General features: G+C 39.5%; 1 protein-coding gene across 1 annotated transcript; it reads left to right on the forward strand.

Moving 5' to 3' along the window:
- The first annotated feature begins 1,197 nt into the window (after positions 1-1,197).
- PLAU (plasminogen activator, urokinase) lies at positions 1,198-7,838 on the forward strand. The gene is made up of 10 exons (XM_054382415.1): positions 1,198-1,257; positions 2,401-2,455; positions 2,622-2,726; positions 3,241-3,406; positions 3,736-3,821; positions 3,915-4,104; positions 4,702-4,856; positions 5,819-5,959; positions 6,503-6,651; positions 7,513-7,838. The coding sequence occupies exons 1-10, from the start codon at positions 1,198-1,200 to the stop codon at positions 7,705-7,707; spliced, it is 1,302 nt and encodes a 433-aa protein (XP_054238390.1). The 3' UTR covers positions 7,708-7,838.
- Positions 7,839-19,408: the final 11,570 nt, after the last annotated feature.

Raw genomic sequence — 19,408 nt, forward strand, 5'->3', positions numbered from 1 at the left:
ATCTGCTGAAATCGCAGATGAATTTAAGAGGTGTGCATGCCCAAGCACCTAGGGCATGATTTGCTTTCTTGCGTTATGAAACCTGCATGCAATCTGCATTAGGTTTTTTGTTTGGGTAATGTCACCTGTGTTGTAAATTAATCCAGTGATTATCTCTACTTCCCATGTTTTAGTTCACACTACCGAATGTCCTTAGGGTACTTGAATTGCGTTTGTCCCAAATAATAAAACCGAAGTGGAAGATGCATTGGAAATATCAGCAGGCGTTCAGTCTGTGGACTACTCTAATGTAGAAGCCTCTTAAGCAGATTCCTTGTGGGGCTAGTCATAATCAAATCAGTTCTGCATATCCTACTGTACTGCGCTGTTGCTTGTTGTAAATATAACTAAGATTCCCATGGAATCTTTTTAAACAAATTTGGTAAGTTGCGTGGATGTTAAAAATAAAAACCCCATGGCTTGCATTGTTGGTTTTTTTCTTAAGATTTATTTGCACTTTATAGCTGTTTTACCTCCTTGCTTTTACAAGGCAGTATTTTTAACAGTTACTCCTGGAAAGACTGCTATACATTCTTGGCTACAAGATTCAGCTGCATTTAAGAAATGGAGACAATATGTTCTAAACCTCTCTAATACTGTAAATAAGTGAGATAAAATCAAGACCAGACTTTCAGGAGTTTGCAGTGGTCAGAGGCACTCAGTGAGGTGGCCAGGCTTATCTAAGCACCTAGCATCAAGATACAGTGAGCAGCCATAGAGGTGATGAAATAAGCAGCTTTCCTGTTCAGAACCTAAACATGAATGTTCAAGGTGCGAGGCAGTAATCATTGGTTAAATTAATATGAATAGCTGGATAGCAACTAAATATGTCTGCTAATTTTTGTCATTCCACACTGTAGGAGTTTACTGATTTTTTTTTTTCTAATTTATCTACATCATTTAAGATCTAGAAAAATCTGATTGTATTGCTAACTGTACAAAAAAGCTTCAAACTATAATATGCAGAAATAATAACATATTCCCCAGTAAATCAATGCTTAATTATTCTGTTTGTTGTGTTGTGACTTACTCTAAAGCAACTGAAAACATCAGAAGAAAGCAAGCTGAGGTTGCAAGCTATAATGTGATGCTAAATTCCTGAATTATTTTTAGAATAAAATAATAGAAGAGGAACGAAGCAAGAAGCTAACTGACAACATGAAATTGCTCATCTGCCTCACAGTAACACTGGGCACACTTGTCACGGGACTAGATACTGTAAGTTTTGAAATAAAGGGGGGGTGATTTCACTTAGAACCACTTCTGGTTTTGATTATAGTTCTGCTTTGACCAGTGTGGATAGGCTTTTGACTTGAATTCTCTCTTTTGTTGCCTCTGTGTGTACATATACATTTCCAAGAAATAAGTTTTTGAACCCTTTGGGCTTTGTTCTGACTCTGGACCATTTGAAGCCAGACTTCAAATAGTAAAGACTTCTTGCAATAAAGAAAAAAAATTAGCTTTTCTGGTAGTTTGCTTAACATTTAGACCTGAACACCAAAAGGTCACTGGTCTTTCATGGAGGTGAATGTTGGGCCTTAAGACAATTTCCCTCACTTCTACTTGAATGTGTGATGCCAGAAAAGAGGCAACACATATGAATTTGAATATTTTTGACTATGGGCTTCTATGACAGCTTATCTATCAGCAGAGCCATTCACAAGCATTAATTAATTTTATTGTTACCATTACGTGTTTCAGCTCAGGCAAGCACACCTGACCTCTGGGAAAAGTATACTAAAAACCTACTAATTACATGGAGAAAAATGCTGCCTGCAAATTACAGGGCAAGAACCTACTGTTGGATAAATCTACTGGCTTTTATGGCAAAACCATGAAGCATCAAGGCTACCAAAATGACAGAGGCAGCTGGAGAATGTTGCATCTTTGCAGTGCTTGGTGGCTGAGAGGGGGAGAGGGAGAAGCTCTGCTCTCTGTTGTAGGGACACTGACTGTTGAAAGCCACTTAGGGCCTTGTAGCAGAAATAGATGTCAAATTCACTGGATACAGAGGATCAGCTTGTTGTATGGCCTGTTCAGTTTGTTTGGTGTTTAGTTTTTTGTTTGTTCTATTTGTGTTTGGTTTTGTGGTTTGGTTTGGGTTTTTTGTAGGGGCTTTTGGTTTGTTTCCTGAGGGTGTTGTGTGGTTTGTTTGGGGTTTATTTTTCTTCCTATTTCTGCTCTGTTCAGAGTTCCACTTTGGATATTTGGATTCCACACAGCAGGTTCAGCTGGTAACTACCTGCAAAAAAACTGAACTGGGAAGGTATATTGTAGGGAATAGAGCTTGGGACCATAAAAAGATAATCAAACCACATAAAATCAACTGTTTCCTTAAAATTCTTCTTTCTTTTCCTTTAGCGTCATAGCAAGAAGCACTACAAGCTGTCATATCAACACAGATTATATCACAAGGGTAAATATCCTTTTTCTATCTGAATCTATAAAGTTGTTATCCTGCAATTACACCTTCATACAAGAAGGAAGATTATCAATACTTAAACATCTAAAGCTTTATTGGCCACTGTATTTTACTTCATGAAAATATTTTGCTTCTGATTAGTGATGTCTTCTACTTACAGAATGCCACTGTTTGAATGGAGGAACCTGCGTTACCTATTACCTCTTCAGTGGAATTAATCGTTGTGTATGCCCAGAAGGATACACTGGGATTCACTGTGAACTGGGTAGAGTATCTATCTTCCTTAATACTAACTGAACTGATTTAGAAGATCGAAGAGATAGGCAAGTCATGAATATGAAATACCAAGTGGAAGTATTGCCCATAAACAGATGACTGGATATCTTTAGCACCTTATGCTAACGAAGTGATGAAAAGCAACTAAGCAGTGCTGCAAATTCAGGGGTTGTTTGTTTTGGTTTTTTTGTGTTTTGTTTTTTTTTTTTTTTGTCCCTGCCTCCTCACTAATACTTGGTTGGGGTGGGAAAAAAGTGGGAGTGTTCAGAAGCAGAATTGATTATATTGAAGTATGCTGAAACTATTAACAAAGAAATATGCATGCTTTAAAGCATGTTACTTGATGCTCAAAATTCATAGAGCAATTTAATAGTAACATCATCAGATCAGATTTTGCATCATTGATTTTTGAAGTGAAATGCATCAACTTTTTTTCTCATTTGAAGGATCCATAAAGATTGTCTCAGAAGAAAATGCTGCTAACAAAATATTTATTTTCTCAGACACTGACAGCACATGCTATAATGGGAATGGGGAGGACTACAGAGGAATGGTAACAGAAGATGAATGTCTGCCATGGGACCTTCCCTCTGTAATCAGGAGGGACCGTTACCATGCTCACTTGAGGAATGCTTTGCAACTTGGACTGGGCAAACACAACTACTGCAGGTAAGAAAATTATCACTCTTCCTGTGATTATTTCTATTGTCACCGCTCCAGAAGTGCCTCGATTGATGGTGCATGTATTTAAATAGTAAATTTTGCCTAAAAATACTGGTCTACAACTCTTTGAAGTATCTATAGAGTTCTTGCTTACCACTGAGGCTGACAGTGCTGCAAAGTTCCCCATATGCAACAATAATATTCAATCCATAATTATTTTCTCTGGCATATCTTGCAACAGAACACTTTTGGTCTTGTCAGGACAGCTATAATTGTCAGATAATGATATTTTTTAATACTATTCTCATGAAAAGAACACTTCCTTTATTTTCTAGAAACCCAAATGGAAGAAGCAGGCCCTGGTGTTACACCAAAAAGGGATTCACCATTCGAGAAACACCATGCAACATAGACAAATGTGGTAAGTAATTTAAATTTTTAAAAATTATTTATTTTAATAACACAGGATCAGTGCATAGTTATGAGAATCTGACCAAAATTTCTCCTTTCATAGGGCATGCATGTGGTCAAAGGAGCATCAGCAAGTACTTCAAGATTGTTGGTGGAAGTCAGGCAGAGGTTGAGTCTCAGCCTTGGGTAGCTGGCATCTTCCAAAACATTAGGGGTGTCGATCACTTTCTGTGTGGTGGCAGCCTCATTGACCCTTGCTGGGTGCTTACAGCAGCACACTGTTTTCATAATCCGTAAGTTTACAGTTCTTATACCTCATTTGCAGCTTTTTTCAGCTGATTTCTTTGCATTATGCTCAACGAGCAACCCTTCAAAATGTAGCTTAGTAAGGATGTTAGTTTAGTTGAACAAAACAAGAAAAGCAGCCATAAACATTAAGCCTCTTGGCTTCTGAGGCCAATGGAACTCGCACATTTTGGATTATGCAATTTAAATTTCAGCCTAAATTTGAGCCAAGATTTCATTTTACCATAGATGATCTCGAAACTTACAAGTTGTACCAGGAAGGTGATAAGCTGTGAAGCAATACATTTATGGGTGGGGTTTATTGTTTTTTTTCCTGTGGAAAGCTGATTCTCCTGGCATCCTGCAGCACCTGGCATTAGTAGCAGCTGGCTAGGTGTGCATTTAAAAAATACCTGAACATCAGTCTTAATCCCTGCAAATGGAAATAAGGATGCTTTCCTTGAGAATACTGGGTCAACTTTCAAAGCTGATGAAGTGCTGCCTTTTGTCATGAAAAGCAAACACAAAAGAACTGGGACTGTATCTAAACTCTTCACCTCACTCTCAGAAACTGGTGATTCTAATGAATCTCTACTGTCACTTAGGTCAAAAAAGCCCCAAAACAAATCCATCTACAAAGTATTCCTTGGGAAGTCCATTCTGAATGTCACTGATGATAAGGAACAAGTATTCATGGTTGATGACATCATCTCTCATCCTGACTTTACAGATGATACAGGTGGCAATGAGAATGATATTGGTAGGTGTTGTCTTGCTATGAGCCTATTTTAAAGGCTATTTAATTGTGGCATAAATAATCTCTAGCTCTGCTTTTAGAAGGGGAACACAAACAAGGTGCTTCTGAGAACTAGGCCTGTGCTGAGGAAGATTTTTCCACTCACATAAATTTGGCTTGTGGCATATGTACCTGACACAGTTAACTCTGCAACTGTCTTTCCTCTGGACCCGTTCAAGGCGTGGCTTTTCTATAAGCACTGATGGCAGCATCCCATTTCTACCATCCAATTTTGAGATCATACTGTATAGTAAATGATGACAAAAATGCATGCACTGTAGGTTTCATCATGTAATAGATGAATGTGACATGAAGTACCACATTGGTGGAAGGTTAACCTAATTAATCCAGAATTTCCTAAGTCTCTCTGGCTTTTGCAAGTTTATCCCTAAACTGACAAGTTCAGAGATGTGATTTAGCAACTTGCACAAAACAGACTTGCCACTCCTGCACTTGACACTAAGAATGCTACCACCCCTTCCAAATACCTGCTGCCAAAGAAACAAGATTCAAGAATAGCTTTGTAAGCCCTTCTTATGGGAAGTACAGTACAAACTGTCTTCTCTTCAGCAGGGCAGCAGATGCCACCCTCTGCAGCCAGACAGTCAGGAACCTGAGGTTTTAAGCTGTACTAAGATACACTTTCACAAGAATCTGCCCAGAGCTATCAGCCTCTATCTTTCCAGGAAGGAAGTTCAAGTTGAAACATTTTACAGTCTTAGTGCTAGAAAATTAATTTGGTTGTTAGTAAATGGCCCAATGTAATTTTAAAAGCCATGAGAGGAACAATATGCTATCAAGAACTAAATGTAATTGTAACTGTTGCCATTAACCATATCCAGTACTTCTATTGTCAGAGAACTTGAGGGGGGAAAAAAAACCTTGCTTTACAAAGCTAACTGTATCTTCTCCAACCTGTTTCCTAGCTTTATTAAGGATAAGAACAACTTCTGGACACTGTGCAGTAGAATCCAAATATGTCAGGACTGTCTGCTTGCCAGAGAAGAACCTTTACTTACGAGATAATACCCGGTGTGAAATAGCTGGATATGGAAAACAAGATTTTTGTAAGTGAATTGCTTCTCTTTCCAAAGTTGTACTTCCACCATGTTGGAACTGAATGGTGTTTTTTATACCATGATCTGAAAATAAGATGAAGATTCCTTTTTATATTTCTATTTTTCCTTTTTATTTTCTTTGCTATCATGTTTTTCTAGTTGTAAGATCTCCTATCTGAAGCTTCTCACTTGTCAACCACATTAAGCCTAGACATAAACCAGCAATTTTTCATTCCTGATGTGATGAGTAAAAAAAAATAAAGCTCTGCTGGAAGATTAACAAATAATTACATTTGTGCAGAAGTTCCTTCAAAATTATCAAACTCTTTCTACAAACCAAGCTGTATAGTTTACTTCTCTTTAAGACTTATGCTCTTTTTAGAACTTAATCATTAACAGCAAGAGTAAACCCATATTGCAAAAGCTGGGAATAAGAGCATCAAATTGGAACTGGAATGGTTATGCTAATTGATTAAGTACTGTTACTGTGTGTTACGGGGAGCTTCGTTTTGTCTTGGGTGGTGAAAATAGTTAAATACTCTGTGTTTGCAGATGACATCTTCTACGCTCAAAGACTGATGTCAGCCACTGTAAACTTAATACCACAGACAAAATGCAAATATGAATACTATGACAATATCAGAGTTACTGACAACATGGTCTGTGCTGGAGACCCCATATGGATGACCGATGCATGCAAGGTAGAACTGTTTTATCTCAAATAATTGTCAATGCGTGTACACTATGTGGATCAGTGGGTGGCCTTTTCTAATTCTACTAGTAGAAAGAATCTATGTAGCAGAAATTTAGCTCATGCAGTGGAGATGACCCATAGTGTGACCTAACCTGAGGAATAAGGTTGGGACCTAGAGTTACATGTTGCAGCTTCCAGATAGGCTTTGAATGTGAGAAGTAAAGTATCTTAGCCATTGTTACTCCTCAAAGCCTTATTAAGCTTATTGCTAAATCTATTGCAGTAATGACTGGTATATATGCAGCAAACAAATACAGCAGCTGTTCCAGTCTCAGCTTGCACTTCTTTAACTAAAGCCCTGGAAAAAGATAAATGGTGAATTACAGGTGCACATTAAGCCCCTCAGAGATTCATCAAAACTAGATTTATTTCCCTGCATCCTTACTGGTCAACTGGCCCATATAAGCTATTAAAAAGAATAAGTGTTGTCCTTAAGTGCAAAAGTACCTTAGGAAGATGAACAGAGCTGATTCTGTGGTGGAGAATTGGGCATGTTGGCTTTGGCTTCGTCACTAGGCTAATATCTGTGAAAATAAACTTAGGGTACAGTGTTATTTGCAAGGGAACTCTTCTCCCTGTGCCTTGCTAGGGGTTAGCTAGAGACCTCTTTACCTTAACAGACTTTTTCAAGTCATGACAGATGCTGAGCCTTCTGTTCCATCTATGCAGTGTTCTAAAAAAAACCAAGGCTTTAGCTCATAAGTATGTACTAGGCTGTTTCACTCTAGAAAAACAGTTACAGGCACTGTTAATGATGGCTACATCTGCAGAGAATAGCTAATATGTTTTGTTTTGTTTTTCTTGTCAGGGAGATTCTGGTGGTCCCATGGTCTGTGAGCACAATGGCAGGATGATGCTTTATGGGATTGTCAGCTGGGGAGATGGCTGTGCAAAGGAAAACAAGCCTGGTGTTTACACCAGAGTTACTCAATACCTTAACTGGATTGACTCCAATATGAATGCAGTAATTGCCAAGAGTCGTTTTCTTCCTGAACCGAAGTGACCTTTTTGCTGCAGCTGGGCTCAAATGAAGAAGGTTAAGCTCATAATGGTTCCAGGATACTGAAGTCCTGAAAGTCATGAGAAGCTTTCCTTTTAAATGCTCTCATGATCTGTCAGTTTTCCTGAGGCAGAGAGATGGCTAATAAGTTATCTTACTACTCTAAATTATCTGAAAACCACTCAGTGGGAAGCTAAAATATTTAACATTTAAATGAGTCTTCCCATGTGTGATACTATGCATATCAAGTTATCTGCCCACTTCATTTATGAACCAGCAGTTGGTCTGAAAGTATTGGTACAGTTGTAACTTAATTAATGTATTCATGACTCTAAAATCTTTCCTCATCACAGGGAATAGTACTAAAACTCCTGTCCTAGAAAACAAACCTGTTAATATCAGTACTGAGGGTTATCATGCCTTGCATCAGAAAGTGGAAAAACTACATCAGCATGTATCACTGTGAAGAAGGACTGAAGTCTCATCAGACTGATGTAAAGGGTTCAATGCTAGGGACTCAACATACAGTAAGACCTTAAGGATGGCACCTGTAGCTGTGTCATTACAAGCTCAATTCACTTAAACTGTGCTCCAGGAAGGCAAATTGGAAGTCTGACAGCACTTCTAGGTCAAACATGGAGGTGCTTGAGTCCCCTGAAGAATCTGATCATGAAACCTCTCTGAACTTCAGTACACATGCTTCCAGGAGAGGATTTAAGGACTTGGCATCCACCGAATGGTGCAGAAGTCAGAACTTCATTTCCCTTTATCTGACATTATATGGGAACTACTTTTATTTTTACTTATGCTGTTTTTATTTTTCAACTTGTATTTTTTTTAAATAGATTTGAATTATTTGTATGAGGGCTGGAACCTCAAGCTTTATTTAATTATTTTTACTGTTTAACTTATTTGTAGTATGAATGTTAAAATATCATTAAAAACCCTGTTCTTATGTGTCTTGTCTATCTTGAAAAGGGGAAGTGTAGGATCAGATGGACCTGCCCTTAATAGTTTCTATTTTGAATCAAAGTCCCTTAGTCCAACAAATGTTTAAACTTCGGGTTAATGAAAGCATTTCGTATGCCAATTGTTTTTCTCCTCTCTGTAGGAGAGCTAGGAAACGGTGGTAGAGAGCACAGGATAAACATCAGTGCTGAAAGTTTTGCAGGACTCCTGTCTAGCCAGTCTCCCATGGCTTGAAAATACTGGGTCAGTGTGTGAAGTAAAACCAATTCCCTACCACCCACCCCCCCACAGGCTTCATCCTAAGGGACTACAGTCTTCCATGCTCTAGAACTGCTTTGCACTAAGATCCAAATGACTTGGGGGTGGAGATCAAAAAATTAGTTTAAATAGTTAAATCCTTAATGAAAATGCTACTACTTATGTAAGAATGAGGTACAACAAGGGTACAGAAAGGCACTGTAAAAAAAAGTGTTTCAGCTTTTCTTAGTATTTTTTGGACACCAATTTTTGAAAAGAAATAGTTGCAGCTGCCCTCAACTACTGCTCAGTGAAATCTCAGGTGGTACAAATTATGTCTGAAGGGCAAGATCAATTTATTTCCTTTTTTCAATTAAAAACCCATTTTCAACAGAATTAACAGTAGAGAAAGGCAGAGAGTAGAGAATCTCAGAGTTCCTCCCAAAAGTCTTTTATTACTATATGGTAGAATCCCTAACATTGCAGTGTCTTTAAGAGAAGTCCCAGAAGCCTTTAACAGATGAGGCAGCTACAGAAGGCCCTAGCAGCATCCCTACACGGAAGCTCTATCCAGAAGAAGTAGCCAACTAACAGAAGCAGAAGTCCCTAGCAGCCCTAAACCCTAAGCTGTTCCTAAAGTAAGTCCCTAACCCAAAGGTAGCTATTGCTCAGATTGGCTATTTATATGTTGCTATCAATCACTTAACCAGTAAAATCCAACCACATATGTAAGCTAAAATCATTTCCGAGTAAGAGGTGTCGTCATAGCAAGGAGGTGGCTTCTGCAGCATGTTCCAATCAAGAGTACCAATGTGAGGATGTTCTTGGCACACATGGAACTTCGTTGTTTTGCTCTATGCAGTGTGCTGAGGAAGCGGTCACCTAAGGAGTCATGCACTCTGCACGCATCCAGCAGCTGCCCTCAGAACAGTGGCTGCAACACTGCTGCAGTACTTTTAAAAGTCTGCGTGCTGGTAGGGCCAAAACAGGCCCAGAACGTGTCCAAACAGGTCAAACCTCAGGCTGCTTCTTCCCCCTTCCTCTGGGGGAATTATTCTGCTGGAGAGAGACAATGGGGCTAGGAGTCTGTAAGTCTGGTGATGGGGACATGGCCTGGACTTGCCTGGACATTGCTGGGGGCCCAAGAAAACCAAGTGCATGTGTTGCACGTGGGTCTGACCTTGTGACACACCTATTGGCCTGCCTGTGTGTCTGACCATGTTTGGCAAAACTGGATTCCATAGGTTAAGGTATTGTGTTTCTATCTTTCAATCTTTTCTGACATTGTGTAACAGTGTGAGAACACTTTGTGAAGAAAAACTAAAAAGACAGTCTCTTTAAAACCATCACACATTGGTCATTAATTGTCTTCGGATGTGATTAATACAAGCTGAAATGGTAAACTAGTTGCCTTGTTCTGCCTTGCCCTGTATCTGAAAAGTGAACACGAGCCACTGTCAAGGTTACAGCTAAAAAAGCTTCTTATAGCAGGGAAGCTATACAGCTGCCGAGCCAAAAGCTGCAGGGACAAGAGCTGCTCCAGACCCGTGAGTCTCACCCTGTGAATCGGCAAGCTACCCCAAACTGCAGCTTGCTGCCAGCCACACCAGCTACCTGCCTGTACCACGCAGAAGGGACCTCAGAGAAGGAGCCACCCGGAGAAGCCCTGGTGGCAATGACCTTCCTAGCAACGCATCCCTCTCAAAAGCAAAGCTACAAAGTTGGGAGGTTTTTTCCCTGGCAATGATGGGGATGTCATCCTTGCTTTGTTTTCCTGCGCTAATTCAAATTAGCCCAGACAGATAATGTACTAACAGCAGCACAGCTGTGAGTAAAGCAGGCAGATCTAGTTTTCTTTTGAGTCTCTGTTTAAAACGTTCTGTTGCCTAGAGTCCCCTTATGGGTGAGCCAGCATTTAGCTGAGTAACCTGTTTCCTAGTTTAAATTACTGTTGCATTTCTGGTTTATGCTCAAACTGTTTAAATTCTCTGTTCCCTGTGTACATAACCAGCCACAATCGAACACTACGCATCTGTTTTGCAAAACTTTCTCTTCCTGCAGCAGAATCCACAGGAAACATTTTTTTCCCTCCGTGCAGAGAGTGAGCAGAGGACAATCCAGGTTGTGGTGCTAGTGAGAATGAAGAAAAATAGCTTGGACTGTACATGGAGATTATCAAACACCACTGCAAAGTGACAGGAGAAATATTAGAGAGAGGATGCTTTTGGAAGATGCTAGCTATCTGGTGGGTATAAACATACATGGAAGACAATTGTTGATACCATAAATCTGATTTTACTTAGGCACATCATTTCTTGATTTCAGGTATGTGGCAGGCAACAGAAACAAGTAGATTGGAGTCCAGCAAGCATTTGGTAACAGCTGAGAGGTAGGCATCAGTCAAAAAGATCATAGTCTTAGAAGCCTTAGGACCATAACTAATATGGACTAAAGTCCCTACATATCTTCAATACCTGCACAGAAGAAACATATTAAACAATGAGGATAAAGTAGTATCTGATATATTCAGAGCATAAGAAGCTAGTTTAACCTGTCAGCTCTTAAAAGGAAGTGATGCATCCTGAGCGGATGGACCACTTTACCTTACATAGCTGAAGCTTTCTGCATGTAAAAATAAAATCTGTTTTAAATAAGGTCAGTTATGGTGAAACATGATATGTAGTCACCTATTTGTTGCATGTTACACCATTTCACGTGGAATTTTCTGTGGGACGACTTTGTGCACATTGAAACCTGAACTAACAAAAAGTAATCTGACTACTTGGACATCAAGCCTTTGGATCACTTCTGACACGTAATTTTGAGGCAAATGAGAACAGAGCTTATACATGAATAGAAAATCAAACCTTTTTGCATTCTTTCAGTTAGCAATCTGAAGATTGAGATACCTCCACCCCAAGCCAAAGTGAAAAAAAGTAAGTGACATAATTGAAACAATCTATACTCATTAAAGAGCAAAACTAAGTTCAAACTTGGTCTGGCACAGCCCTTCCAAATCCATCACATCCCATGCAATTCTAACAAGAGATAATCTGAGCAGAACTTGCATTGTGTTGTTTAACCTTTTGGCAAGTGAAGGAAGTGGAACTTTAAGATGTCAAAATGCAAGAAAGGTATGGAAAGAGTATTCTGTACTTCATAAACAATAAAATGAGAGGTAGACCCCAAATTCAAGCATGAAAACATATGCAGACCCACATGTGCAGTATACTCAGTTCCTGTGTCTTATTTTCATCGTTACATCACTTAGTTGATTCATTTGGAGTTAGGCTGCATCTGCCTGGTAGGATAAACTAAAGAGATTCAAAGCTGGGAAGGACTGAAATTATACCAGTATCCCAAAAGAATTCAGAGTGAGCTTAGCAAACCAGAGTTATCAGAAATCAAGAAGCTAATAAAGTCAAACAGGAATAAGCAAATGCGCAGATGTAGATGAGTGTTAAAGAACATCCAGAAGGCAGAGCAGACCACAAGCTGGATTTAGGTCAACAGTATCGAATGAAAAAAAGGTAAATATACTGACACACCAAAGCACAGTTTATAAACCTAAGGAACAGGCAGACACTCAGCTGTGTCTTGTTTTGAGCATGATTCCTCTTGATGAGAACACAGTTATGACCATAGAAGATTAGGTTGGAAGGAACCTCAAGGATCACATGGTCCCACCTTTCTTGGGATCTAGATTTCATCTAGATAAATGATCTAGAATGTGACAAACAAAAGACTGGAAATGTTTTGTATATTTTATCCAGAAAAGCAAAATCTACAAGAGACATTTTCTTCAAAGGGGAAAAGGCTGTGGCAGACAAGGGAATAAACTGTCCTGTGTCTATGTGAGATAGGGTGAGAAGCAATAAGCCTGGTTGTAAGAAGGAAAACTGAGTCAAAGTATTATGAAATTACTGTTAAGAGAAGCATGACAATATATGGTATTGAGTGCCACTGAACTTCCTCCACTGGATTTTTTCAGAATAGTTTAGCGATAAAAATCAGCTGTCCTGGGCTCTTGCAATGAAACTGGAAGAGATTTTGATACATCATCTGATCTCAGGTTCCTGTTTCATTATGAAATAAATGATTATCCTCAGTGACTGAGATGACAGATGACTATATAAAAATATAGACATCACAGAGAAGTTTAGAAATAGTATTACACAATTTAACTGTCCAGTTTTTTTTAAGTGGCTTTTTAAAAATGGCTCCTATGAGGAAAAGTGGTCGCGATTTCTGAATTAACAATTAAAGGCAAACTTTTTAATGGTCGACTAATAACTATAAACAGGTTTGAGTAAACTTATCAGACTCTTATCAAAATAAAATTCCAGACAAAAATTAGAATAAAATTAATTGCTTCCATGTCCCACTGGGTGAAATATTTTCAATGAGTAACTGTAACTGGCAAGAGCGTAAAATTATTATCCCCCAGTGGCTAGTAGAAATGATATTTCTCTACTGAATAACTGGAAAGGGGTTTTGTATGTAATACGATGACTTGGCATCATACGCATGAATTACCTCAGTATGTTCCAAGCTGGAGGCCTCTGGGTGTCATAAAACCTTTCAAAGCACAGTATTATCATAAGGAGGCAATCATGAAAGAAGCTGAAAATCACAGGCAGCCACTAGATTTTGCCAGTCATGGTCTTAAGAATTGTAGGATCTGATGCCTGTTTGATGACAGCTTAATTCCAGAAAACCAGATAGATTCATTTACAAATAAAAACACATCCTCTGGCAGTTTGGTCATTTATCAGAAATGAAGCAAAGTATTTCTGCTATTCACAGCTCAGGTGCTCTAAATTTATTATAGGCATAACTTCAGCAGCAGTAATTAAGAATCACCTCTTACTAATGGTTCCCTTAATTTTATTATGTTGTGGCAAAAAAACTTTAACCTAAGTTAAAACAAAACTTTCCTGTAATGAAAATAAGTAATTTTATTTTCTAGTAGCTGGTATAGTGCTGTGCTTTGGATTTAGTTTGAGAATAATGTTGGTAACACACTGATGTTTTCAATTGTTGCTAAGTAGCACTTACTCTAAGTTAAGGATTTTTCAGTTTCACATGCTCTGCTAGTGAGCAGGTGCACAAGAAGATGGGAAGGAGCACAGCCATGACAGCTGACTTGAACGAGCCAAAGGGATTCTCTGTACCATAGAGGGTCATGATCAGTGTGCAAACGGGGGAGTTGGCCTGGAGGGCAGATTGCTGCTTGAGGAATGTGTGAGCATCAGCCCGTGGGTGATGAGCAATTGCACTGCACATCTCTTGTCTTTCTTGGGGTTTATTTCACTCTCTCTGTTATAATCTTCCTTTTCCTTACAATTGTTATTATGATCACTTCTGATTCTTATTACATCTTTGTTTTATTCCAATTATTAAATTATTATTAACTCAACCCATGAGTTTTACTTGTTTTCAATTCTCCTCCCTAACCCAGCGGGGACAGAGGAGGAGTGAGCAAGTGGCTGCGTGGTGCTTAGCTGCTGTCTGAGGTTAAAACACAACAATCCCCAAGTGATATAAATTAGAACATCACTGCAGCTGTTGAAATTACAGCTGTTCCATGAAGATCACAGCATGTACTTGGCATTACTACAGCACATCAGTACCCATGATAAAAAAACCTTCACTGATATTCCTGCAGGGATAAGACAAGGGGCAATGGCTTCAAACTAGAGAAGAGTAGATTTAGATCGGATGTTAGGAGCAAGTTCTTTACTATGAGGGTAGGGGAACACTGCAACAGGTTGCCCAAGGAGGTGGTTGGGGCCCCATCCCTGGTGATATTCAAAGTGAAGCTTGACAGGGCCCGGGACAACCTGATCCAGTTGAGGATACCCCATCTTACTGCAGACGGGGTTGGACTAGATGACCTTTGGAGGTCCCTTCCAACCCAGACCATTCTATGGTTCCAACTCCTTCGTCTTCAAATGCACCTGCAAAGTCTGTCACATTACAAACTGATGTGGCTGACTAACATTTTTATTTTTAAACATGCTTATGTGCTGTGTTTATAGCAGCCTCAGCCACATTAACTGCCTTGAGCAGGTACCCTTCAGTGTCTCAGCTGTATCTTGCACTACAACTTCCTAGCCAGAACCTGAGCCAACACTGCAGAAAAACAAGCAGCTTTAAGTGGCTGCCATTCAAAAATTAATAGATTTGCCCCAGAAAATATTTTGAACAATAATCTCTCAGAAAAATGAGGAAAACTATCTGACTTAAAGCAGTGGCAGATTTCAAGTGCTGTCACTTAAGTGTGAAGACTCTTTGACCTCCCTACGTGGTTAACAGTTTCTGGTTTATTTCTAGAAGGATTTTAGTGGTCATTTTACAGTTGTGACTCTTCACAGAATATGGCTTTGGCTTTCTTGTTTGGTTGTTTGATTTGTCTTCGAACACCAACTACATACAGTGTCCCAATGAATATACATCAGACTAAAGTGCCAGGCTCTCCATATCTATGCTAGCATTTATGCTATTAGACTTTGTATCAGGAAACTGACAAGTATACAGGTATGAAATTTTATGTTTGTCACTACACTGGGTTTATAGTTTGGACTACACTGATTTAAATAAGTTCTTCATCTTTCCCTCTGACAATTTTACAGTTACAAAGAGTGTGTTAACAAGGTCTGAATTTCACAAACACATGATATATTTTTTCCTACCAAACATTCAGGAGAAAGGCTTAAGTTTTTACATATGTATATATATGATGTATTCCACTGACTTAATATTAGAGGTTCCTGCAAATCTCCTGCATTTTAGCTCCTGTTTCAACAGGCTGAGAGGGCAGAAAAATCTGCTGGTATACCCTAGTTTCTACAGGGACAATCAAGATCAGATGCTATTTAATTACTGTTTTTTCAGTGTCCGGGTATCTATTACAGTTTCCAGCCACTACAACTAAAGTTACAGTCTCTGGGCTCTTTGAATGGAAAAGAATGTGAGATTTCTTACCTAGAAGGTTACCAGTACCCCAGCCATGTTGTTGTCATCACTACACAGGAGCGAATGGCTCGTTTTCTATATTAACAAAACTACTGCTAAACAGAACTGTTACTCTTGTATTTTTTGTTATAGGAACTTGCTATGAAAACAAAGATGCATCAAGACATTATTATTCAGATTCAGCAACAGAAATTAAATTTAAAAGCCCGTAAATGAAAGAGATGTGCAATCAGATCAATGTGGAGATTTTCAAGCTGAGAAATAATGTTTTAAAGACTGTAGATAGAGCATTGAGAAAAGCCCCCACCCTCCAAAAGACACCTTTATTACTGAATGATCTACAAGAGCAACTGAATTCTTATCTCGAGATTTAGTCTTAGTTTGGGCCAACTTCATTTCTTGTTTTACAGGAAAAAATCTCACACCTACAAAGCTCCCAGCACATAGGGCAGCTTCCCTGTCTTGAAATGCCACTATTCTCTATTATAACTGCTATGAACACCTGAAGAAGTAACTGCACCTTTCATTGATTGGCCTAGATACGCTCCAACTTTGACGGCTGGTGCCTGCTTTTGTTCAAAGCTATTTTTCAGTCATGTGACTGCAATCGATCCCCAGGCTGTAGGGAGCCGGCAGCTCCCTTCCTCTCACAGTACCCAACGTTCAGAAGTGCCACTAGATGGGGACGCAGGCTCAGGAAAGGAGACGCTGGCGCTGGCAACCGGCGCAGAGCGTTTACTGAGCACGTACATCAGACGGAAGCGGGTATATTTATAACATAACCTTCGTTCCCCTCCCGCGTATGCACTCCTGGAAAAGTGAGCAAGGAATAAGCAGTAGGCACACACAGAGCCTTTTACGATATAGCTCTGCGCTTCCTTGTGTGACCCTGCAAAACCAGCCTCATTGACATTTACAGTCTTGCATCTTCCTGACTTACTCAGGTGTCAGGCAACGTTAGCACACTTCGCGGCAGCAGAGGAGCCAGAATGCTGGCGGGAATCCCTTGTCACAACAAGCCTTCGTAGACACAAAAGAGACCAGTCATTTCATGTCCCGCTCGTAGGAAGGCATGGAAACATCGGACACAGTGTTTGAGAAGAAACTGCAAAAGTACGGTACATTACGGTTTTCCTCCAACAATCCATGAGTTCCACTAAAACCGCAGGGGCAAAGCGAAGCTGGCACATAAATTACGAGCACACAGCATAGTGCTAAATCTCGCCTGAGAAGAGTAACAGCTCTGAGTGTTTTAAGTGGCAGCGACGGCAATGATCTCCCCTCGAGCCGCTCCAAAGCCATTGGAACTCTCCAGCCCGCTGCTCCCTCCTCACACTGCTCAGCGGGAGCACCTCACGGGCGCCGCTGGCAGCGCCGGCTCCGCTGGGGGCGCCCGTGCGGCGAGCGGAAGCGCACGCGGGCTGGGCGGGAGAGGGAGGCAGGCAGCTGAGGCTGCGGTGGTGTTTCATAGAAAACCTACGGGGAGGGGAAGGTTCATTTCCCCCGGGACACCCCAGACACGGGCAGTGATGCGGCGCCGTAACCGTCGCTTATGAAAACATTATGTTTCATATTATTGTGAAGATATTAACCTCAGGCCATGTGGGCACTTCTAGGTATGACCCAGGTCAGTGTTCTGGCCGGAGAGCTGTGCGGTGTCACCACTCCTCGATTCAAGATACTGGTGAGGCTAGAGGTGGTCTCGCATAGCACTGAGGTCTTCCAGCACTTCCCGGGCCCATTTTCTCCACAGCACTTCCTGACATGCCACACGCAAACACGGACAAGTGCTTCGTTGTACTGGAGTTGAAACAACATACTGCCATTTGCATCAAAGTGGTTTAATATCGTGGATTTGGACACTGAAAGTTTTTAGTTAAAGACAATGCTCACGAATTTTTTACAGGTGCTTGGGGAATTCAGTCCTGATGGCTTTCTAATGGTAATATAGACACTCTTGGGTGATAGCCAAAGTATTTTTCATTGTTTATTTTTCATGGGTCTTTGCATCTGACAGGTTCAGGCATCAGTGCACAGCAAATCTTAATCATCTTATTCAAGAAATTGTCCCATTCTGAAAGTAAAAATGTCATTACAATATCAAAATAGGTGTAAACACAAAGATTAATAGAACATCCAGCCTGAAAGCACTGGCATACATTTAACAAGTAAGCCTGCACATCCCTTTGCTACAGGTGTCTGATCTGTGCTGTCATTTGTTGCCAAGTTTTATGAAGCAATGACCCAAATATTAGGCAATTTTATCATTCTGGATCTGGGAAATATGAAGCTGTTAAAATACCTGTGACTGGAAAACATACATTGAAAGGTCAAAAAACTTGTTCAGGCTCTATATTATCAAATCAACATTTTAAAAATACATTGCTATAAGACAAATATTAAATATATACCAAAGATAAAGAAAACTGATCCTAGTGTATCATTTAATTAAAAAGCACTTTAAAGATTATTTTCTCATTGTCATATGAACAGAAATCACTATTGATTAAAGAAGTGAATGCTGCTTTTCCAGATCAAAACTGAACACTTATTTAATCTCATTCTGCAGAGGTCAAACAAACATGACATCACTCAGAATGCCTGAGATATTCTGAATTTCTTGCAAATTACTTACCCCCATTAGAAACTGGTTTTGCAATGTTTAAGTAGGTTTGTTGCATACTCTTGTTGGACTATTACAAGAGTGCAGCACATGAAAATTACCCAGTTTCCAGTTACTGTTGAACTTTATAGATCAGTTGCATTCTAAAATGATCACAAATCACTCATTCCTTTCATACTAATTTCTGCCACAATTATATGCTATACCATGTTTTGAAAGCAAAAGGAATTAAGCTGTAGCAATCAGCATGAAAAAAAAAGTTAAAGGAGGAGGTAGATAATTTTCATAATCTTCAGTAATTTTCAAAATTATTTCTCAAACTGATCTTTTACCAAAAATGGTGATTCAGATTCCAAGGATAAGTAAGTAGATTTCTTTTTGCTTAAAAGATAAATTCTGACTGAAAAAGTTAAGACAATTTAATGTAGAAGAAATTTTTTCTAAAGCATTCAGTTGCAAATTAAAAGAAATGTAACAGTCAAATAATTAGTTTCCTCAACAAGAATCATTTGACCTTTTCATATATACTTCATAAACTCAAGATGGCACTACACAGGAAAAGTTTCTTTCATGCAAAAGGTAGACATTAAATAGCCATCATCTTCAGGCCCTGCTGGAGAATGTAGTTTGATGAAGAAGGTCCTACTGTTACTGCCCAGGCTGCTCTCTGCATGGCTGCCTTTAGTGTCTATAAGAAGGTTATTAAAGTTTCAGCAGTGGGGGATATTTAACATGTATTACTGAGGCACTGAACAGGGTCTAGAGAACTGGTATCTTCTAGCACATCTATGAAAACAGAATTATGCACTTTAACGCAAACACACGCTTACTGGCTCCCATAAGTTAATTCATCTATTAGTGTCTTTCATCATGAACAACTCCTGATTTTTCCAACTC

The sequence above is a fragment of the Indicator indicator genome, chromosome 7, assembly GCF_027791375.1.
Source record: "Indicator indicator isolate 239-I01 chromosome 7, UM_Iind_1.1, whole genome shotgun sequence".
NCBI lineage: Eukaryota > Metazoa > Chordata > Aves > Piciformes > Indicatoridae > Indicator > Indicator indicator.